The sequence below is a fragment of the Lepisosteus oculatus genome, chromosome 1 (genome assembly GCF_040954835.1).
Source record: "Lepisosteus oculatus isolate fLepOcu1 chromosome 1, fLepOcu1.hap2, whole genome shotgun sequence".
NCBI lineage: Eukaryota > Metazoa > Chordata > Actinopteri > Semionotiformes > Lepisosteidae > Lepisosteus > Lepisosteus oculatus.
This window is the reverse complement of record NC_090696.1, coordinates 10,415,821-10,440,904: the sequence shown is the minus strand read 5'-3', so window position 1 is coordinate 10,440,904 and position 25,084 is coordinate 10,415,821. Positions and strand designations below refer to the sequence as shown.

Sequence of the window (25,084 nt, the reverse complement as noted above, 5' to 3'; positions counted from 1 at the left end):
TAAAGGTGTGTGATTACCATGAACAATACACAGTGCAACCTAGAAGAACACCAGTGTTTGCCCTCCAGGCAACATGGTAATTGTGCAATTTTACTGTAGTGCATTTACATTATAAATGACACATAATTTGCATAAATGACAGTCTCCCCATGGCTTAGAACATTCCACTCTTTACAGCGGTTTGTCCTGGACACTTCACACTTTACCTTATCTTTACTTCTATTTATCTTTCTTTTTTATTGATCTTTTATTGTTCTTATTTTATTATGACTTTCCTAAATTTAATGTATTTCTTTTTCAAGCTTAAATTGACATTTATATTGTTTTACTGGATTACTGTGTTTTCCTTTATAAGTACTTCTCTTAATTTTAAGATTTTTTTTACGCTTGGTTTGTAAAGCACTTTGAGCTGCTATTTGTATGAAAGGCGCTCTATAAATAAAGTTTATTATTATTATTATTATTATTATTATTATTATTATTATTATTATTATTATTATTATTATTGCTTTACATCGACTTGTATAAGAAAAGTGACTGCATTACCTAAAATGAGAGCCCATTGGGTAGGTATTCTTTATAGAATATGTGGAATTGCTTGGATCTTTTGTGATTATCTTTCATTAGATTGCTCTGAGTGTTACTTTATTTTCTATGAATGTTTCCTCATGTCGAGTACAGCACATGGAAGTTAACTGTAGCATGTAGCATGACTTAACTTTCACTTAACAGTCAAGAGCCCTCATCTATTAGAATGTGGCAGTCAGAGTGTGTGGGAGGGACAGATCTTGCAGAGGGCTAGTTTCAAAAGGAGCACCTTCTCAAAGGATTCTTCAAGGTGAAATGAAATACTTTTTGTATGTTTATATACAATACAAAAAAGCATAGTTAAATATTTTGAAAGTTTCATAGTTAAATAATTTGAAATCATGGAAATATGGAGAAAAATGTCAATTCCAGCATAGTTTGAGAGATACAGCAATATCAAATATTTTAAATTGGAGATGATAATGAGGCACAAAACATGACTACAGTATGATGGTTTCTGATTGGATATTAGCCAATATTCTGATTTAAAATACAAAAACATTAAATCACAAGGTTGTAGGAAGAATGACAGAAATGCCTTTTTTAACCTTTCCTTGATTTTGGGCTACTTAACTTTTTTGATGTTTTAATTTTGATTTTTTTTTACCTGTTGAACCCGTTGAAGACACAGTGAGCTTGGAAATTTGTAGCTGACCTGAACTTTTGAGATAACATTTATGTAATAATAAGTACTGTAAAAAGTAACACAATTTTTAAAGTAATAATGTTAATAACAAAGACATCAGTGATATTCTACAAAATTCGAATAAATATTCTAAAAATTTCTGAAGTGTCTATCTCCACTTACAAGCATTATCAAATTTTATTTATAATTTCAACATGACTGTGAGGTAGAAATATATTCTCTGAATTGTTAAGACTATAATTTTGTAAGTGTCTGTATTGAACAAATTATACTAATAATGAATAATGAATTACTGATGTAAAACAGAAAATAAAATTAAAAATAAGTATTTTTTTCCTCAGTTTGTAATTACACACATAACCAAATACATTTGTTGCAGCATCATGAAAACTTTGCATCTTAGTACAGAAATTAAATATACATTCTGTGCAATCTTGTCACAACCAAAAGCTAATGTTTACACAACACTACTGCAATGTTCACTTGTCAGCTTGGGATTTCATTAAATAAACACATTAATAATGTGTACAGAACATACTCAAGTAATGGTTACTTACAATCATATAGACAATGCAAATGTATTAAGTTTTTGTAATAGGGTTACAATTGAGCAATATTATATACAGTATGATTGATCAGCATAATCAGATCTGGCCTTTTTAAGACCTTACCAAAACATTTTGTCTGGCATAACTAAATCACAACTTTCCAGAAACATGTCAGACATATTCCTCAACTGATATTATCTAAGTGCAAATTTCTATTGGCTCTAAAATCAATCAATCAAAAATATTGGCTTGACAGGCACAATAAAGAACCCCATTCAGTCCCATAATAAAAGTCAGTGTCCATACAGTATTCTTTTTCTCAAGCCAAAAAATGCACACTCATTGTTGAGTAGCACAGCAACACTGACCACAGTGGCAGCTGCCACAGCTTCTTCTCTGACGGATGATTTTCTATTTACTCCCAGAACTGGCTTTGTGAACACTTTTCCAGCTCCGTAGGCTTGAATGTTTCTGAACAAGACTTCCATGACTTTCAGATGTTGTCCGTAGACTTTTACATTCATGTCTATGTTATTCATAATATAGACTTGAATTGCAGGTGGGTACAGAACACTTATGGAAAAAGATCTAGAATGTGTGGAAGAACAACCTGATGTGTAAGAAGGAAAATAGTAAACAGTAACGAAGCTAAATGCAGCTACTGTATGCAACTAAAATATTGGAATATTTATGCAACATATCTACAGCAGGTGAGAAAATATACTCCCTTCACTCCCTTGATTTCCTGAAATTGCACTCTGTAACAGTCAAGATACGCGCTCTGCGTTCATTTCCGTAATATACAGTACTTTTTAAAAGAATTATCAAGAAAAATGAAAGTAGTTGTACATTTGGAGATTGTGTCTGTACCATGTGAGCTGGAATGAAAGTATTTAGAGACAGACCTTCCAGCAAAAGAGTAGAGTAGAATAACTCCTAAATTCACTGGAGATGTGATGGTGAGCTGTTTTGACATACTGTAATTTCTGTCATGTTAATTTATTTGGCATATTTATTATATCCTGTGTATTAGGGATATCCATGATATACTGTGTGTATTTTGTATAGGAGAGTTATTTTATGCATATTTGGTTATCTTTGGGCAGCTCAGGAACGTTTGCCCTGCCACTCAAGAGGACTGGGTGTTTTTCAATGAATCCTATTAATCCTAGATGCGTTATTTTCAAAGTGAATGTGTTCACTGACTGTGACTGTAACAGGGATCAGTATTGGAGACCCTGTTACATAAGTTAACATTATTTAGAATTTAGATACAAAATATAGTTGTTTCCAGTGGCAATTGTGTTTTTCAGCAAAACTGAAAGCCCAGTCACTGAAGCCTGTAGTTTCAAATGGATTTATCAAGATAAACATTAAAATATTAAGAAACCATTCAGGTTTTTTGCTTGGGCTGAAAGCTAGATCACTTGCTTGTTCGTTAATATAAAAGCGTAATCTTTGGCGATGGCTCTATCTGCTGGCTGGGACAAGAATTGCAGGTCCTCTTTAGTCGACCTCTGACGGATTCGAGCCTTGAGAACGAGCAGTTCATTGGTCACGTGCAAAGTATGTTTATTGTGGTTTTTGGTTCAGCAGGATATTGGCAAATGTTAAAATATTATTTACTTTTCTGTTTCTTGCCTGTACCTGTTGGATTAATTTACTATATTTAGCTCAAGAAGTGCTGTTTGAATTAGAGCAGAAAGCACAAAGCCGTGTGAATAAAAGCCATACCAAAAACGTTCAGCATGAAAAGAGCTTACAAAATTTATGGAATATTCATTGTGCTTGTTGAGCTCAAAACAGCAACACAGCCCTTTGACACATGTGATAACTGATGATATAGTCCAGGGGTCGGCAAACTACGGCCCGCGGGCCAAATCCGGCTCGCTGATCTTTTCTGAGTGGCCTGCAGCTTATTGTGATTGGCTCAGTCACGCAAATGACGTCTAGTGTATGCTATCTTGTTTGAAAGATTTCAAACGGTTTGAAAAGTTATAACTGGCCAGAGGCTAACTGTAAATCTGACTTATTGTCTCCCTACTCCCCACCTCGCAACCTTCGTTCATCTAATTCTGATCTCCTTTCTGTCCCCCAAGCTCATTGGCATTCTATGGGTGACAGGGTTCCCCAAAGCTCTGGAATTCTGTCCTTGAGAATGTCAGCGTCACCTTCCCTAAGCACTTTCAAATCAAGACTCAAAACCTTCTTAAGAAGAACTTTCATTGAATTGCTTTGCTTTCCTACTGTATTCCAAACCCTGCAATTCTGCTGTCTTCTCTCATTGTACTATAGTTTTCCTCATTGTTTTCATTTTTATTGTGGTATACGAAATAAAGCTTATTATTATTTGTTATTGTTAAGTTGGATAACACCAGTCACAAAGCAAAAAGAGAGCAAACATTTAATTATAAAAACCATTTTCAGAAATCTAGTCTTAGCTTTACACCAAATAAAGCAGAACGGAGGGATTGTTTCAAGTTGTTTGAGTATATGAAAGCAATCATTGAATTGTCTGATGTCTAGTCATTTAAACTCTAAAGAGACTTCACACCGGTTCTTGTTGTCAGGGTGAACTCCTTTTAGGAGGTTTTTGGTATCATGTGTGCCTTCCCCTAGAATCCTGCAAATCTGGTGTGGGTTTCATTAATGTTTCTATTGTATATCACCCTGCAACTCACAATTGACAACCCAGTGAAGCTAAGCAGATGTGAACTTGGCCAGTACCTGGATGGGAGACCTCTGGGAAAAACTAAGGCTGCTGCTGGAAGAGATAGTGCGGCCAGTCTGTGCGGCTCCTAATGCCCCAGTATAGTGACGGGGACACTATACTGTAAAAAGGTGCCGGCCTTCGGCTGAGACGTAAAACTGAGGTCCTGACTTTCTGTGGTCATTAAAAATCCCAGGGTGTTTCTCGAAAAGAGTAGGGGTATTGCCCCGGCATCTTGCCCAAATTTCCCATTGGTGTTTACCAATTATGGCCCCATAATAATCCCCATCTACAGTATGAACTGGCTTCATGACTGTTCTCCTCCTTGCTGAGAGCTGGTGTGCAGTGAGCGTACTGGGGCACTATGGCTGCTGTTGCATCATCCATATTTTACAAATATGACATTTTAACATTTGAATCATTATACAAATACACTAATACAGTTACTGGGGGAGTACTACTGCCAATTCGCTTCCTATGAATAATAGTAATAGTTGTTTTAATATAACAGAATACACATTTTGTTTTTATTTGTGTTTGTATCCTTAAGAAACCCAACTTTCATACTGTATTTCAGTAGGTTAATACAACAGTCATTTCTAGTTTGTTTTGTGTCTTTCCTGCAAAATTTAAAAAAAAGAATACGTTTTGGTTTGTACCACTCAGGCCTAACCTGTGTTCCTGGGAAACTATAAGAGATTTGTGCATGTATAGATCAAGTAGGCTGTATTGCTGTGATAGTTCTCACCACTCATGAGTCATCTAAGCAATCAGTTTGGTGCACGTGTGAAGAAGTAATAAGACCACTTCTTTTTGTGTGGTTACTCAATTTTGTAACACCCCCTGCGTAAAAGCAGGGAATGTCCTGTTGAAGGTTATGTAGTTAATGTACAATAGATCAGTTTGTGGTTTACTTATATGGGTTAATGTTGTATGGTTGTGTTGCTCACTGTACTTTTTTCTTGCCTATGGACTTTATAGTGACAATGCCCCCTGTGAGCCAAAAAGTAAGTTTACCTGTACTAAGTGTGCATGTTTTAAACTAGCCAGTTCTCATATGTTTAGAAACATTTGTTACATGAAATCCGTTGATTTGGTGTAGGCCTTGACAGGAACATGTTCATAACACTGACTACCTTGTGAACATAATACCATATTGCATTGTGCAAGAGCAGCAATTTTAAATATGGGGAACCATAACGAGAACAATTTAATAAAGTATAGCTTAATGCTCATCTGCTTCTCTTATAACTCCGTCTATAGAACCTGTACGGTCTGATTCAAGTTATTTCAATTTTTAATCCCAGGTGGCTGTAGGTTGTAAAATTAACTGCAGGCTACTATATATACCAATTAAATTGACATGGAACTTGTTACATTTGTTAGGTTCAAAGTGACATTCCTCATTTATTCCTTTATTTTTTAACTGTGTGTTGTTTTAAGTACCTCTGTTTTGGTGATAGAATTCTTTTTTCTACAGCTATGGATGATTTAAATATTTATAATAAGCTAGAAACAAGACTTGTAATGGGATGAATTTAAGTTGCAGTAATATCTTCCTGTGCATGGTGTGTTTTTTAAGGATGGTGGTGTTTCCGCCCACCTCAGGTGGTTAGCCTAGTGTGATATTGTAAAGTGCTTTGAGGTGTTTGGATGTGATTAAATGTTCTTTATAAATATAAATCATGACAAACCTGTTCACCTGCCTAAAAGCTTGGTATAAGCCTTGGTATAAGCCAACAAATACAAGGTATGTGATATTATTCTGATAAGTGGTAAGTGGTAAGTGCAAAAATAGAATGAAAAATAGGCATTTGTTGTTTTCTGGTGAGGGTGTATGATACAGTTTTGACATTCTACGGCAGCAATTAAAACATGATTACATGATTGTTACCTTAACTCAATTATTTGAATATATCAATAGCCTTCAGAAATGTAATTCACTGAATCAGTCCTTTTTCCAGCTCATGTTTCATTGTGCATACCACTCAGCCATTGTCTCCATTATATGTAATTGTGATTTTCACTTCTGGATTTTGGCCGCTTACATAAAAACTCATAACCTTGTTATTATTATTCTGTCTGCTATCAGAAAGCCTCTTACTCATAGTAAGAATTACGGAAGCACTACACCCTGGATTGGACACCTACACAGGGACAATTTCACTTAGCAAAAGGAAAATTGACGACATTGAAGAAAAATGCAGACATGGGCAGAATACAAAAACTCCACTGCACTCCAGAATACAGAAACTCTATACAGAAATTACCTTGGCCACAATCTAACCCAGGATCTGAAAGTTGTGAGATAGCATGAACCACCACCACAAGAGTGTGAGGGAGCGAGGGAGATGATACTTGAAACAGAAGAATGAAAAGAAAGGAACAGCTACTGTAAGGGCTCAGTAGTTGAGAAAAAAAAACAAGAGGAGACATGAATATAAATGAAGCACTGGACATAAATTGGGCAGTGATAAATAGAGCAATAGATTAGAATGAGAATTGCAATTTTGGATGTTAGCTGGAATAGATGGCCAGTGCAGAGAACCCGAGAGAGCAGTTGCATTGGAAAAGGGAGGCATATAAAACAGTTCAAGTGAACTGCAGAATTTTGGAGACGTCCTCATGCAGAGTGGCCAACTAGGACAGCAATGTAGCCGTCAAGTCTATAACGAACGAGGCTCTGTCCGAGAACTGAGTGAAAAAAGGTTTTTAGAAAAAAACATGTGTGTTCCATAAATTGTGTTAAGAAAATGATTATAGGAGCATGTTAGGAAAGAAATGTAATATAAGGAAGAAAGGCATGAATCAGGTTCTTGTTGGTGGAGGAGAGAGAATTGAGGGATACACAGTGAGAAGATCAGAACAGGAATATCAAGGGGGGTGAAGGGGGTTTAAAATGTACAGTAAAATGTCAAAAGTAATTTGAATACTCCCGGGAGGAGATGGTTGATAAGCAGCTATACAGTACATCCATAGAGACATAATATAAAATGATTGGTATTTCCTAATTCAGCAGAATATACAAGAAGAAATAGACTTTGAGAAAAAAAAATCCTTTTCTGTCTCCCGATTACGTAATACCACAGCAAACAGCTATTTGTACTTCTAACTTTCTTCTTTGTTTATTGGGAATAATAAACTAACTTATCCCAACAATTTATTTCCTTGATAGTACAACATACAGTTTGGTTGCTATTTGTTTTTTGAAATTTAGGAGCACCAATTGCTTACCTCTGACACATTTTTCAATTTACTGTTGTTTTTCTAAAGCTTGGCTCTTCTTCTGGAGAGAATCAGACACACTGAAATGTTTCTCCAGCATGCCCATCTGCACAGCCATTTGTCATTTGACACTCAGACAGTCAACGGAGCTTGACAGGAGTTAACACTAATTGGCTAAGAGTTGTGAGTCTTGCTGATCTCATAGTCAGTCTGCAGGTGCCTGACTCACATGAGTCTCTGTTAGCAAGAAAGTAGAAAGAGCTGAAGCAGAACTAATCCCAACCATATGGCTAGTCAAGTGGTGGTGTTCAGTTTTGCATGACTTCTACGTTGGGATTCCTGGTTACAGTTGGTTAAGTGATATAATCTAGAATCTGACTAGTGTCACATCCCACACTCTCCCTCGCAAACACCATTCCATTCTTGTCACCCCCCACACTCTCCCTTGCATACGCCTATGCATTCCCAAACCCCCTGTTTCACAATCCCATTTCTAATTGAACACATCACATTCCCACATGCACCAGATTCCACAAATTCTCACTCCCGGACCAATTATCCAACCACATCCCTTTACCTTCAGTACTTAAAGTTCCCTCACACACCATACCCTTGCTCACTCTTGAGAAGCCTCCCAGAGTATTCTCTTGTGCCCGTTTCCAAGCCTTTTTGACTGATCTGGTGCTGAATCTTTGCTCCTGCCTTTTTGACCATGCCTTTTGGATTTCCCTTGTTAACAAACTCACCGCCTCCCTTATTGACCAAGCCCCTGGATCATGTCTTTTGGATTGTCCCTGTACTACTCCGCATTTTGTGGGATTCATGGTTCCGTATAAGGATCCTCCTATTCTACCGATTTGGTTTCCTGACAACTAGAGGCATCTGGACCATACAGCGTTAACTTGTGCTGTGAGTGCCATAGTCTCTTAGAGTCCCAGTGCTGATGTTTTTTGAAAACAAGAAAATTAATTAGAACAACAAAGTATTTATAAATGTTTTATTAATAAATTAATGTTGCCATCGAATTAAGTCTTAACAAACCAATACAAATAAGAAAAATCACAAGACAAAAATATACAATGACACAATACAATTAAAAAGTCAAACTCTATATATTTTTGTATAATAATACAAACAATATTTGACCTCATTATGAGATAACTATTTTTAATAAGTAAATCAGAGAAGCACAACAACAAATGCCCAAATGTTTTGCAAGGTGAAGAATTAACCCATTTCTTAGATAGGCAAAAAAGGTGTTAAAAATAAGGTTATGATATTTTGCCTCAAAGAAGTATTTGGAAGGAAGGTCTTGAAATGTAGTTGTGCAACTCTGCAGTAAATAAATAAATAATTTAATTAATAAATACCATGGAAAAATAAAAATAAATACAATAAATAAATTAAGGAAAGGCTTCACAGCTAGGGACAAGCCCTTCTTTGAGAAAAACAAGATTCTGTCCTGTAGGTGGAGCTGAAGCAGCTTTATAACAGAATAAACTTGGATGATGTGTATACTTCTGGATAAACTGCTGAAATTACATTATTTCCCCCCTAGGTTATAAGTGGAATAATTTGTTCAATATTAATTTTCAGGTACATTTTAAAATTAAATTCTTGAAATCCACTGTGACTGAGTGAAGGAGTCACTGACACTTGTTTAGTTTGTCTCTGCACTGTTCACATCTATCAAACTGGACACTGAACACTGCAAAGCTTCACAATTCTTTCTAGTTTACATCTTTACATTCTTTTGCAGATACAATTATTGAACTCAGCAGCAGAAATAAGATAATAAAGATGATAATAAAATATAACACCATCAGAAGAATTCTTAAATTGAAGTTAAAATGATAGCCTCTCGCATATATTGAAATCTTCACATGAGCTAGTGTTAAAATGTGTGTGAATGTATTTCTCAGATGTATTGATGACAACAGAGTTATTATTTCAAATTTCCAGATAATACTGTCCTATGATGTATAAGCCAAAGGTACATAAGTTTGGGTTTTTTAACTCTGTCCACTGCATGTACCTTTTTTGGTTGAAAGCTAATTACTTCAATGAGCTTGAGCTTCAGCATGTTCATTTTCTTGGTTAAGTGCTAATAAAGTAAATGTAATTATGGCAAAACTGAATTCCTGCAGATTGATTGCAAGTGCTGAAGATGTGAACCACTTCTATAACTCACAAATTGTGTAAATGAAAATAAGTAAGAAAGCAACATATATAGTACAAGTGTTAACCTTGTAAATCTAATATATGCCTGAATTCTTGTAGAGAGTATGTGTATGCATTTATATTTGCTGTATCCCCAGAGCACACATTTAGTTTTTAAATTGTTGTTTCATGTTAATTTGGCATTGTGATTTCTATGGGCCACAGAAAGGCTATACCTGCAGATTATAGCTACTTTAGATGGCTTTATCATAACATGCTGAAACTGCAAAAGCTTTCAGTGCTCTTGGACTAATATAAGTATATATAAGCATTAGGTGAACTAGTAAAATTGTATGAATTGTTTTAGCTGTGTTGTATACTGTAAAAAGCTCTATTTTCTTTCAATCTGCTTTACAAATAAGAACTTAAATATACATAATGCACAATAGTTACACCTTGGGTATCTTGATTGTAGAATAGTGTCTCTCGATCAGTCATGTCTCTTTTTGACAAATAATGTTGTTTCTCATTGCATTTTCATCACACTCTGAAAAAAAAAAAGGTGTTACACATAGCACACAATCATTGCTTAACATCTAAAAATAATCACCAAAATGAAACATTTCCCTCCACGGACTAAGAAAACATACCTTCTGTAGAAGTTTTTCCATGGCATTAAGGAAATCCTTGCTGTCCTTCATCTCGTATGAGTCACAGGCTCTGCAGCTTGCTTTCTTTAAGGTAAAAAAAACACATTTCATTCATATTTCTGCTCCCACATACAAGATAAAACAAGATGCCTCAATGGAAAACAATATAATATAATGATATAATCATACAAAATAAATTGTGTGCATTATTAAACATACCTCAACTTCTTCTGGAGTGCAGACATTCCCAGTTCTATCCTGAAATTATTCAATACAAACAACATTTTAACATTACTATTGCGCACACACTTCCCAATATGTATATACAGAAGAGCAGATTCAATATTTTTTGTTCTGAATTTCAGTAATTAAAATATTATTTAAAAAGTTAAGGTAATAAGTGTACTTTTAAAAATGTAGATCTTATGATACTTACAATGGTTTTATTTGACATCTTGTAGCACATTTTTTTGACTTTTTGACTTTTTTGCTCATCAGTTGTGGTAAGACCCGGCAGCATTTCCTTAAAGCACCGAAGAGCAGATGGAATGCAACAATCCTGTAAAAACAGAGGGTTAAATACATTATGTAAATACATATATTTACACTTTTCTGATTTTTCTGATTAGCACGAAAAATGAAGAGACGTAGCTCTGCTTCTTTGCTATTACAAATGGGAGCTAAAAAAAGGCAAAAACAGTCAAAAAACCAAAGATAATACACCTGCTTAACTGTCGATAGTAGAATCTAAATTCAACCAGGTAACAATTTTCCTTAATCTAGTTTTTGTAAAAAACAATTGCTTCACATAGAGAGTTAAAAACCGGAAGAAACGGGTCAAGTTTGGCTGAAGGTGAATAACCTGAACCTTCTAAGGAGACATTATTTCCACTTCTTTGATCATCTCTCCATCTCATTTACATTTTGAGGTTTTCAAAGCATGTAAGTTTTCTAACAAATGCGATGTGGGTTTTAAATAGGTTTTGATGACTCTGCTGAACGCAGGCTTCTTGCTTTTAATAATGCAACTGCCTCACCCCAGAGATTGAGGTGTGAAGGTTCGTTTGGGTTTGTCAAATGAAAAAGCTCTTTCCATAGATGTGGCATCACACCTGCATGTTTGCGCATTGTGCTGCAGTTTTTATATTTGTTAAAAAAAAGTTGCCAGATTTGAATGTACACGTTACTGTAATCATGTCAACTCGTTGGAAATTTTTGCTGAGAAAAAATGTACTTTTTTCCAGGTGAAACTAAAAACACGTTCAGCGTGGTATGCATAAACTGATATAGATTTTTGTAACTATTCTGACTTTGGTGAATTATGAGCAATATCTGATGACATCTGTTAAAAATAGCTCTCTGAACTGATTACAAAATCTGAGTGCAAAATATACTCAGTAAGTGGATTTCATATTTTATATACATATGTTTTATGTGAAGCATTCATAACTTACTACAAGACTTACTGTTCTTTAGAAGAAAAATTTAAACTTAAAAATATAGTGTGTAACATTTGTTCCTCTAACGAGATTAGAAAGAATAAAGATAGCATTAATATTTCTCTGACCTTTACAGTAAATAAATATAGAAGTTAAGAGAAACTACCCCCTGAACAAGTGCTACACATCACATTTGGTTTGCTGTACTAAAGTGGTGAACACAGACAGCCTCTGAAGGGATTCTTTGGGGTTTAAATAGGAAGTTACCAGAAAAGGATGTGCTAAAGGTGAAAACCACTAAATGACCTTTGAGAAACAATGAACACCTTCCTTTGTAATCCTGGTCACCTAAGGAATCCAGTTAGCTTAAAAATGAGTGTTCTGAAACGAAAATATGTCTTAAATTACTAATTACTATATTAATCATCATAAAGCCTTTTTTTCAAGTCTTTATGTTTCAAACCAATAAATTAAATATATAAAGCTAGCATCCTTCAAAAGTAAACCTTTACTCTAAAATGTCCTTAATTTTCAAACTGTAACTTGTTCAAAAATGTTTCACATACACAGAACTCTATGATTGTTTTCTGTTCAGCATCAAACAACTTAAATTAATATGTCCTGTCAGCCCACAGACTCTTTCCTGCTACTTGCTGTTTGATTAGTCATCAAGTTTCTCGCAAAAACTAAAATAATTTTAATCAACTTGTACCTAACTTTCACTTTGACAAGTCTCTATAGAAAAAGCAGTTAAACTTTGCATGCCATGTGCCATTTACTGTTATTACTGCTGTTTATTGGGTGACATATATGAGTTATTATAAATGTCAAACTCATTTTTGAGTCACTCTTTTGAAAGTGCAGTCTCGGTGCTGTTACGGTTGTTTGTGACACAGCACAAGAAAAGAATAGCATTTTCTGGGTTTTGGTGAGTGTAAGATTTTTATGCTATGATTTACTGTAAATTGTTAATTCAGAATAATAAAATCTTTTATTTGTTGAACAAAGTGAGGTAAAATATGATGTTGTTTTCCTTTTCACCTTGATGCATTTCTTTATGCTGGTAGCAGTGTTGCAAATTGAAATGATTTACAAGTTTCTAGCATAAATACAGGAAACACATTCAATAATTAGTGAGTGCTACCAACATAAATATGGATTAGGTCTTTACATTTTTAATAAATTATAATATTTCTACAGTTATTGTAACAGAAGGTACATAGTATTGCTCAGATACTGTATATCACACAGGAGGAATTAATCACAACAAGAACCCAAAAAGCTTCTTAACTTTACTTAAGACTTCCTTTTAATTAAGACATAACAGCTAAAGTATTCTGCCATTATGTCATTGCCATAAACGGTCATAAAAAGTGGCCTAAAACGTAATGCACTTTCACAATTAAACGTTATGTTAAAGTTAACAATTTCCTCATTTTACTACTCTGCACTAGAGATGTATGAAGAAAGCTTGACAGGACATATTTGCATATTGTATTATTTGTTTACTACAGCTGATTTACACATATGTGGGTGAATAACAAACTAACTCTGACTCATTCACTTTCTAAGAGTCCAAAGATGTAAATCTTGGTCTCTGTCATCATTGTATTTAAGTGCCAATGCAAAACTGGAAAAGGTAATACATGGCCTTACATTCTTAAAGTTTATCTGCTTCTTGATTAAACATCACAAGTACAATATATAAATAATAGGGAGTGAACGCTTGAATGTAAAATATGCATGCTTAACTTTTCAAATTGCAATTATAAATCTTCCAATATCATAAAGAATAGTTTTATACTTACTTCTATATCTTCTATAAGTGGGGTATTCAGCATCCTCCCATCATGCTACAATAGATACAAATGCAGTCATTTGTTATATATTTCTAAAGTTTTAACTCAAGCTAAATTCTGGTAAAATAAGAAATACAAAAAGAAAACTTACCTTTATATTTTTGCTCAAATGTTTCAAATCCTTTAAAAGTTCTTGTAATGTAGCTAAGGTGTCATCAGCTGGAGCACCCATCACAGAACTTGACAGAACTGCTAAAAGGCAACAGACAATAAACTTCACCATTTTCAGTAACGTCTTGAAGTGGTACCAAAGTTTTCAGAAAGTTAACTTCACCGATATTGCGTACAGGTGCATGACTTACCTATATATTTATCCTTCTGGACATAAGGAGGCCACTCCTTCCAGTTTGGAAACCTTGAAGAAAGGATGAATGACTAATTATTTTTCTTTTCCACTGGCCAGTTCTACGTGAGTGCAGATGTGTGTGTGCGTGGGGAGTGGGGATCGACGGTGTGAACGAAAACAAGCCTGATCTGCAAAATGGGCAGGAAAATAGAAGAAGTTGTGAATTCCCATTTTCACTATGAATCGACAGCCTATCATTTTTAGCTTGAGTTAATAAACCTCAAACTGATCTAAACAAAAATAAGGTAATCTTTTTTTTCTGCCTCCCACACGAATATACCTGTTGTACCAACAACACACAGTCATATACAGATTACTGAAATGAGTAAGATACTGCTTTAGTTCGTCTATATTGAACTTTTTTTCTTTTTGCATTACCTGATATTCCTACTGAAATTAGGTGTCCTTCCACATCTTAAAGCGGGGCCCCCTCTGTTAACCATGAAAGAGCTAGCTGTTTAGCAATTCTAAATTTTCTGATGCTGAAAATAAATCAGGAAACACAAAAGGCTGTGAAATTTCAGGTGGCTGTCTGCAAAATCAGTGAGGAGAGTGTACAAATGTTGCCGTAGAAATAGGTCTTCTACGACTTGAATGAGGTGCAACTGAGAAAATTATTTTAAAAAAGAGCAGTGGGAAAAGATGCAACAGTTAACGTTTTATAAATATGTAAGTTTGTACGTGAGGGATTTTAGTTGACCCCATTTTTAAGCTTTTTGGTTCAGCCTCACAAGAGTCCTTGCTCACTTTAACAAGTACTTTAGCCAATAGAAATATAAAATCACTTTGTCAATATTCCATGGTATTCCAATTTTGAAAGCCAGCAAGAGTGGTAGAATAATGTAGAATGAGACTTTATTGAGAATGTATGTACAGTAGCTAACATAATTCAACAATTGTAGGATTACTTTTGGACATCTCAACAATTGTAGTGATGACGAGTTGCAAATACAGTTAGCAGAAAAAATAACCCTTTCACATAGTCTGGACATCAGTTTAATGTTTCATCTGCTAGATGGCTCTCATAGCACATAATCCAATATTACTGTACTGGGGAATGATGATGAAATTCTCATCCAGAGGAAAGAATGCCACCTGCTGGTCCATTTACAGCAGGAACCAGATTTTCCTTGGTCCTCCATTCCTAATGTATATTGAGCCGGCCCAGCCTTGTTTTAGCTTTTAAAGTCTGACAAGATCCAGGTTCGCGATGGTAATGCTGATGTGAAACCAAGAGAAAAGTAGCCGGGTATAATATCTTTAGTTATGTGGTGTGAATGTATGCTGTATTAGACATTGTAATTTAAATGAAAAATAAGTAAAGAATATATTAAGTTAAATCATTAAGAAGAGTCTAGTAAAATGTTATTAGAGAAGCTTCTGTTGATATTTGTTATGCTTTTGAAACTCGTTATAAGAATATATTGCACATCTTGAAGGATAGATGGATATGTCTGAAGTGCACAACAGACAGATTTATTCAGAAAGCAAAAATGTATTTTGAAGCAGTATTGAAATGTTTAAATTTTTCAATAGTCTAGTCTGAAACTTTTAACCTGAGATAGACAATTGAATTTCAAACAACAGAATAAGTATGTTGCAGTACTTTCTGAACCCAGGACACCATTTTGTCAAAGAAAGACTTTTTAACTAATGGTTCATTTCCTTGGTGATACAGTATGAAGTAGATATATTTAAGTGTATACACTACCTTCTTACTGTAATGTATAATACTTTCATTCCTGATGCAGGATATTACATATATTATCAATATTTTTACCCTGGAACTTATTTAACTTTTGTTAAATAACTTTTGTAAAGTTATTTAACTTTTAAAACAAATGTTACTCTGTTTTTACAGTATATGTCAAATTATTTGAAAATGCATAAATAATTTGCAAGTTTAACCACTTTAAATAGGAAGTTTAAGATGTCACCAGGAGAGCTGATTTCTCAAGTGTCTTTCTTCTCCTCATATCAGATACTAGCAGCATCAAAGGACAGATGGAAAGCAAGCAGCAGTTTCCCCCTATAGATAATCTATACACACGGCATTGCTGCCATCGAATCTGGAATTCCTATTGCAATTTAGACCCGCGTTCTTTGAAAGTAATGTTATCAGCACACAGATCACTGCTGTTAGAGTGCTGATGATGACAGTGCTTGAAAAACCCTTCCGCAGTATACTTTGTGAATTGTAGTGTAAAGGAAATTGTGGGTGGGGGCAGGGCCCTGAGACTCACACTGTCTAGGTGGAGCCTCTTGTACCCATAATGTCATCAAAGGGGAAAAGGCCCCTGCGTCTACAAGGGATTTCATTAGGTTTGGGAATTCCATCTTTAGGGAGCCCTGTTTCCTCTGAGTGATGATGAAATCTCGTATATGGGGATTCTTTTTTTCAGGTAAAAAAAAATGACTCAGAACTTTCCTGATACAGTCATTGTGCAGCAAAGTAGTAATAACTAGCAACAGAGATGCACAATCTTGCAATGAGTAACCTTCATCCCCTGAATCATTGTGGTATCACTGGGGACAGCTGAGCGTAAAATGTTCTCTATGGCTCTCAGTTTATAACACCTTTAAATATTTCACCATGTAAATATCAAACCAACAGGTAACAGTAATAATGATAATAACAATATACAGGGCAGTATAAAAGTCAGGTGAACAAAATCTAGAATTAGAAATCAATGTGCAAATATCAAAGCTTCAGATGCTTCAGGGTCTCAGAAGAAAAAACATAAAATAACAAAGGTATGCAGAATTTCTGTTGCTTTTTTCACTTTCTTTCACAAAGTACTGAAAGTTATTGCAATATATTTTAATCAGCAAAAGGTGTACACAATTAGATCTTGGTTTGGAAGCCTACTCAGACAGACTGAAGGAACTGAATCCTGTTTAGTCTTGAACAGAGAAGACTAGGAGGGGAACTGTTGTGGAAATGAATGTTATGTTCTCGTAATATTAGTATTTAAATCATGGCACTGGATAGAAGACATCGATTGTAGCTCACATCATGGGAAGAGGTGTATGGCACTGTGTGGCTGGCACTGAAGAAATAATGCTTTCTGCATGGCAAAGCCTCTGGCCACAGTGGAATCCCACTGCCTGGTGAATGTGACACCAACACACTACCGGTTCAGTCATGGATTACAGCGTAACAGCTGAAATCATATCTGTTTTTATACAGTTTTTTTCATACAGTATGTTAATGCAAATTTGCATTAAATATTGGTAAATACCAATTTAGAAAGTGGAGAATTGATCCTCTTACAATTCTGCTTAATTCACATTTCATAAGGTGGGAATTTTACAGGAGTACAGAAATTTCTAAGAAATGTTTCTAAGAAAAGAAAGAATGACTCAAAACATCTACATCTTAAAACAAGCCAAAATCTTAAAATTTGACGAATCAGTACTGTTGGACTGTTGTACTGTTGTACTTTTCTTCCTTAAAAACAAAACATTAATATTAACAGTATTAAGGCAATTTTTAAAAAATCTTTATATTTAAATTAATTTCCCTTTTACTTAACTTATGTACTGTAGTTACAGTGTAATATAATATAAATATTGTACCTTGAAAAATAGTGTACGGTTGCTATTTATTGTTCTGTGCATATTTTGTAGCTGTTGTCTATGTTGGTCAGATACATACTAGAACCTGATAAAGTCTGAAGTTTGCATCTTCTGGTCTACTTTCACAAAATGTTATTACATAGAATCTTCTTGTAACTACTTCATACTTTATAATTGCAATGTTTGATGTTCTTTCAAGTCAAACTTCTAATACAAGAAATTGTATATGGCCAATAAAGGGATCTTGAATGCTCTGCAATTACTTAATGTAAAGTTTTTAAATTCTAGACAGAAGCTTCATACTCATAGTAACTGTTTTTGTATTTACTGTACAGTACATTTTAATACCGTAGAACTCTGAAATTAAATTAATGTGCATATATAGTATAGAGAAAGCATTTACTGTATTTACACTTACCATTTGTTATTAGTTAACATTAATTGATGAAACCCAGGATAAATTCTTGGAAATGTATCCTGGAGTCAATATTGTAACTATAGGATTACTTTTGGACTCAGTTGCCTCAATTGCTTAGAATCCTTTAAAGATCTTGCTTAGAGTGGAAATATCTTAAAGTTATTAATGGTTAATGTGTTACAGACTGCCTCTTACTATACCTTATTAGGAGTAGTGATTGAATGTTTTTCTCTATAGCTAAAGGGAGCATCAAAGTGGATGTGGCTAATACCTACGTGTGATTTTCAGCCACAGTGGTAAAGATAATCCATTTCCTGGTGACTGTACAGTGGCAATATGTACAAAATGATCATGACACGGAATATGATTGTTCTGCGCAAATGCATTTCTATATTGCGATAAAACTTTTGAATCATGGTTACTTGTATATGATAGACGTTGTGTAAATTTGAGAAAAAATACAGTTCCAATGTTAGAGTGACAAGATCTAAGTGATTTAACAATAATACTTCCTATACCTAGTATTAGACACTGAACAAGTGCTCTTTTTACTATCAAAACCTTACAGTATGTATATTGTATAGGTTCTATATGTGTGTGTATATATGTGTGAATTTACTGTATATATATATGCCATTCCTAACTTTCAAAATACTAAGCATAGCATGGAGGAAAATAGTTTCTTCATCAGCATAATCCCTAGATTCACCAATATATACTTCCCACACTGAATTCATCATTATCTCCACTTTTATTGTAAACATACTGAATGTGCTCACCTTTCCCAGCTGTACATCTTTGGTAGTAAAAGGTAGAAAGATTTAACAGAAGTCACACTTATGAGACAACTTTTACATCAAGGTATGTTTTATGATTTTACATCAACTTTTACATCAGGTGAGGAGGATGCTAGCCAAAGCTAATCCACAGAAGGCTGCTGGACCCGATAATATACCTGGTCGGGTACTCGACATCCCCGCATGCTTCAAATCCACCACTATTATACCAGTGCCGAAGAAGTCAGCCGTGTCCTGCCTCAATGACTATCGCCCCATGGCACTTACACCAATTATCATGAAGTGCTTGAGAGGATAGTCACGAGCCATATCAAGTCAAGACTCTCTACACCTCTGGACCCCCTTCAGTTTGCATACCACCCCAACTGATCTACTGTTGATGCTGTATCTTTTGCCTTTCACCTGGCCCTGTCCCACCTGGATAAGAAAGACTCTTATGGAAGAATGCTGTTCATTAACTTCAGTTCAGCATTCAATACAATCATCCCCCAGAAGCACAGAAAAATTGAGCTTGCTGAACCTTACCTCCCTCTGTAACTGGATTCTGGACTTTCTGACCGAGAGACCTCAGACAGTCCAGATCGGTAATAAATCCTCCAGCACCATCACAATGAGCACCAGGGCTGTGTGCTCAGCCCACTGTTGTCCACATTGATGACTCATGACTGTACTGCCAAGCACAGTACAAATTACATAATCAAGTTTGCTGATGACATGACAGGGGTGGGCCTCATTAGCAACAATGATGAGTCACCATACAGAGAGGAGGTGAAGCAACTAGTGGACTGGTGCACAAACAACAACCTATCTCTTAATGTAAATAAAACAAGAGAGATAATCATTGACTTCAGGAGGGCCCACGCTGATCACTCCCCACTGTACATCAAAAGCTCCACTGTGGAGACAGTTAGAAGCATCATGTTTCTTGGTGTACACATTACAGATGACCTCACTTGGTCCCTCAATACCACCTCCCTAGCAGAGAAAGCACAGCAGCGTCTTTATTTCCTGCGGCGACTGAGGAGGGCAAACCTTCCCCCGTCCAGTCTTACCACTTTCTACAGAAGCACCATTGAGAGCACCTTGACCAGCTGTATCACTGTTTGGTTTGGGAATTGCAACGCTTCAGACTGCATTGATTAATGTCTATAATATTGTACATTTTTAAAGATGAGACGTTTGGACCTACTTAAAATAAATTGTATTTCCAAACCATTACAATGGTAATAGGGAATATGGTGGTTTCAGAGGAACCAACAATTTCAATATACTGTACATGGCTCTAAGTGGATTTATCAGTTTACACACATACAGTACTCCATCTGTCCCAAGTTGTTTGGCTTCCGTGCTATAAAAAGGACAATATGTATTGGGCTACTATGTGATTTGGACAGCTTCCACACTGCAGTTTGTAATATGGAAAAGGAAACAATTTTTGCTAAAAAGAATGTGTTTAGTAGGTGTCCTTTTTGAAGGTTCACTTACAATGTACACTAATTTTACATTAAGTGTGAATATAGTAGATATGATAACATGAAAGCACAATAAAAATTATAATATGAAAATATGGCTTTCACAATAAAATATGATGGAAGGAAAACTGAATCAAGAACATCTGTTTAGGAATGTAAAGATATAAGCACATTTTCATGATTGTGTTCTCCCCCTGTATCTCTGCATATGATGTTTAGAACTTTTCTGTTTGACTGGGGCGCAGAGGTCTAGAGCAAGCAGTTGCTGTGAATTTTGGGGATGAATATCAATTAGATCTTATCCTGTCATATTGAAATGCTGCAGGACATGGAACATGGAATGCTGTTTACAACCCTTGCCTTTGGAGAGTTGTCCAGTATCCAGTATATCCAGGATATATCCTCAGCATACCTCAGGATTTGTCTGTTTCACTGGCCAGAGTTAGCTACAGTATATCCGACTGATGAATCCTAAAAAATGTAAGCCTCTTGGGGGCTTGAACTGGTAAAGATACTTGCCCATGCACAGCTTGAGCTCTACGATTGTGGGTTCAAGTCTGGATCATACTGTATCACTAGCAGCCCCTGATCCCCCAGCATGAGTGCCATCAGGGGTGGGGTGTGGAATTACTTGGTAAGGATTCTCTCAGCCCCTCTGGTCTCCTGGATGCATACTGTACATACTTTGAATTAGTGAGGGCACTGAACCACTCCAGTAAGGAATCATATTGTTTGTGACAAATTAAAACATGAGTTGCTAGAAACAGGGTCAGAGGAATCTGCCTTCTTTTCTTCATTCTCCTCCTTCATTCTGCTCATTCTTAATTGGGCATGTACTGTAGAACATAAATCTTCTATAACCAACTGTCTGGACCTCACATACTGTACCTGCCTTCCTCACTGCCTACACCTCACGTACCTGCCCTGATCACTCAAGTATCTGCCCTGACAGACTGTCTGCCCCTCAATTATCAACCATAAAGGACTGCCTGTCCCTGACTAATTTACTTCTGTCCGGTTGTCGGAACTGTGCATTTATTTTTTCTGCAATACAACTGTTTTATTTCGTTTTGCTTTGACCTGTGGTGCTTTGTTTCCTTGCATTATTAGAGCTATCTTTGAAATAAAATTGCAGTACTGTTGCTCAGCGCTGCTGGAGTTCCATGCTGAAGTCTTAAAAATTATTTGCAGCAAAATTTATGAAGGGTTTAATTTTTCATTAGTATTTTAAAGGTAACAACTACTGTATGTATGTGAAATTGTACTTGTACTACATACTGTACACTACTATATGTATATCATGAGTAATTTATTTATGTTTTGTGTTGTCTTTTTTATATTTTCCTACACATATACAATAAACCTGTATATTTATTTTTTAAATATAGTGAATTGAAACAGTGCAGGATGGTGGCTGTGCGACAATAACCACATGTCCGGAAGCTGAAAAGCACTTGACCTACAACCTTAGGCCTTATTATACGGTTAGGCATATGCTTATTTTAGCACAACCAACATCCTGCTGTGACTTATTGCATGCATAACAGTCTGACAACCCAGGTCTCAGCAAGAGCTCCAGGATGCCATTGTCTAAAATAATACCATGTCCTACAAACCTCTGTGTGCTAAATGATTAATGAGATGTTCAGGCCTTGTCACGGTTTCTTTTCATCTGATGCCAAACTTGTACGTTTCAGATCATATGATCAAACACACAGGAAGAGACTCATCAAAAACAGTCCTGTGAAGTTTTGTTTTCAAAACTGCTTGGAGGGTGTGGCACTTTCCATTCTTTCAGTTGTCAACGACTTTGTCTTTCTTTGTTGCGTATATTTTTCCACAGTTTGAGCTATGTTAACTGAGTCAGCCGCGATATAAGTAGCACAGTATGAAACATCTTTTTGTTGAAAAAAAAAATCTCTGGCAAAAAAAAAATGTTTGCTTGGTGAGAAATCTTTTCAGTAGTCACATGCCAGTTAAAATGCACTGAAGGCAGATTTGCTTCTGTGGCTAAATTAATTTATAACAAGTGCATACATTTTTCTCTTGGATGCTGCGCACCGGTAGTGGTGGAGGGGAGTCCCCATTACCTGTAAAGTGCTTTGAGTGGAGTGTCCAGAAAAGCGCTATACAGTATAAGTGTAAGCAATTATTATTATAATAATTATTATTATCCCTAAGGTTTATTTAAGCACATTGCCACTGCACTTCACATTTTTAATGTTTTGATATGTTCCTCTGTGTGAGTTTATACAAATGACAGTATAACGGTATATAGTATAGAGTCTGTAGCTGGATTTTTCATGTACTATAACTGCATTTGCGATATATATATAAATGTGTAGTATGCCACCTATTCATTACTGCAAGGAATTACTCTTCTGAGCCTTTATTATGATTCACTGTGGTAAACCATGACACATTCAGAATATGTGATAGTAAGTATTAAATTCTTTTTATAATTTTACTACTTTTTCTGGTCTGCTAATCCATAATAAAACAATTAGAAGTTGCAATAGAATATACTTAGCCACAGTCGACTTTGTTCATTCTATGTAAATACGTTATATGTTTGAATTTAAATTGAATTTGGAGCATTTTCGTTAGGCGATGTACAATTTGAAAATGTATGACAATATAATGCAATGCAGTGTGATACTGAAAATTACAGTAATACATTATTTACATACATAATTGTATTATTTTGCTTATATTTTTCTTCAATTTTAAATCATTGTTCTTGATGATGGTAAGATATTTCATGGTCTTTTATGTAAAACCATCTCTATTCCAATTTTTATGTTCAACTGCATTAGTACATTTAATTATGTTAAACAGACGTTTAGGAGGAGGTCATGTTGTAATTTCGCATTTTCACCCTCTTACGTATAAATATTTGCCTGCTGTCCAAAACTCTACGCACATCTCTTCTAGAGCTCAGCTTTTCGGTCTTGTCAGAGACGGATGTCTTTTGCACTTGGTGTTTTCGGTACCTTTGTCGCTCTAATGCCTCATCATCTCATACTTTCCTTCCTTTCTAGCTCAGCAGTCTGACCAACCTTCGCCTGCAAGCCAAGATGGGTTGCTTCTCTTTCCTCTTCTTGAACAAGTACTGTTGCTCTTTCCCAAACTCTCCACTGAAAACAACCAGCTCCCTACATCTGCAATGCTGCTTACTCTTTTCCTCCAGTTCTCCTGATGTCATCAACACTCCCTGCAGGCTTATTTCATCATAATTAGAATCTGACCTTCATCTTTTCTTGCACCCCTCCATCCATCTTCATCTTTCCCGTTTCTTTGCTTGTAAATGAGGAGGGTTGTAACAGCTCTTACCTTATAGCCAGGATGGTTTACTCAGCCAGGCAAACTCATGCCTAAAGTAGTAATTCAGGTGGGTAGCTGCATCAGCATGCGTAGGCTGCAAAGGAACAAGTAATAGGTTTATTTCATGCTGAAAAGAGAAGAAAGAAAACACAACGTTTATGCCGTGGAGCCTTTTTCAGGCTCCTCTTCTTCAGCCTTCTTCTCCATGGCTGAAATGTTGTGTTTTCTTTCTTCTCTTTTCACCATGGAATAAACCTTTTTACTTGTTCCACTAAAGTAGTTAGTATACTATCCCTACATATTCATTGTTTGTAATTAGCATGAATTCTTAACATTATTCTTAAGGAGAAATGCTCAGGAAAACATACAACTAACTCTTCAGTTCCTATTATATTACACTCTCAAGCGGAATAAAGAAACTGAATGGGGTGAAATGGCTATCTGAAGTGGATATCTGGTTAGCATGGTATTTGACCATTTTGAAGAGCCACCTTAAGAACATAAGAAGGGTTACAAACTGAAAGGAGGTTCTGTGCCCATGTAGTTTGTTTGGCTACTAATAGGTAAGTTATTGGAGTATCTTATCCAAAGGTTTCTTGACGGAAGCTTCAGCTTCAGTAACACGGCTCAGTAGCTTTTTTCATATTCACGTGGTCCTTTGTGTTAATGTGCCTATTGCTTCTAGTTCTATATGCAGCTTTTGTAGTTCCTACTTTTTTTTAATTGCATCACTCCTAGAAAGTACAGATATAGGATAAAGGTTTGTATTGGGGTGATGTAATTAAACAAATCTTCCTAATTTATAGCAATAGATCCACTAAAATTCCTAAATTATTGCAATAATCAAGATTCCAGTATAGGCAATAAACTTGTTAGCAGGCGATAGCAAAAAAGCATGATTTTCTTCTGAAAATTTTTAGAAGCTGTTAATGAAATCCAAAAAGACTTTGATTGTCCTCAAAACTGGGCAAATACCAGGCAGAGGACAGTTCAGTTAAGACAAGGGTGCACAACAAGTCGATCGATTGCAAGAACGTTTGACAAAAAATACATGGGCAATTTGACTATTTACTTTTTTTTTCGATAGCCTAAAAATGCATTCAGTTCTGTGCATGTCATGTCATACAATTAACTGTCCCTGTGTGTGTTTAAGCCTTGTTGTAAGGGTTGTAAAACTGAGTGCTGGCTGACAATGGATAAAAAGGCTACAGGAACTCTGTAAATAGTGTTGTGCGCGCTACCCAAAAACGTCGGTGCGGCCCCCACATTCGCTACAGTGCATAGTGGAGAGAAACAGACATGCCGTGACAAAATCGCCAACAG

At 35.7% G+C, this 25,084-nt stretch overlaps 1 protein-coding gene across 2 annotated transcripts; it reads right to left on the bottom strand.

Annotated features, from left to right (window-relative positions):
- Nucleotides 1-8,742: 8,742 nt before the first annotated feature.
- Nucleotides 8,743-14,649, bottom strand: il21 (interleukin 21). Of its 2 annotated transcripts, none has more exons than XM_069194346.1 (8): nucleotides 14,550-14,649; nucleotides 14,128-14,180; nucleotides 13,917-14,017; nucleotides 13,775-13,819; nucleotides 10,964-11,086; nucleotides 10,747-10,785; nucleotides 10,528-10,611; nucleotides 8,743-10,424 (listed from the first exon to the last, which is right to left on the bottom strand). In XM_069194346.1, exons 1-8 carry the CDS (start codon nucleotides 14,612-14,614, stop codon nucleotides 10,404-10,406), a joined length of 531 nt encoding a protein of 176 aa, XP_069050447.1. In that variant the 5' UTR covers nucleotides 14,615-14,649; the 3' UTR covers nucleotides 8,743-10,403. The 2 variants fall into 2 exon arrangements, with proteins under 2 accessions (XP_069050447.1, XP_069050452.1); XM_069194351.1 differs by having other exon boundaries at nucleotides 13,917-14,014.
- Between the last annotated feature and the right edge of the window lie 10,435 nt (nucleotides 14,650-25,084).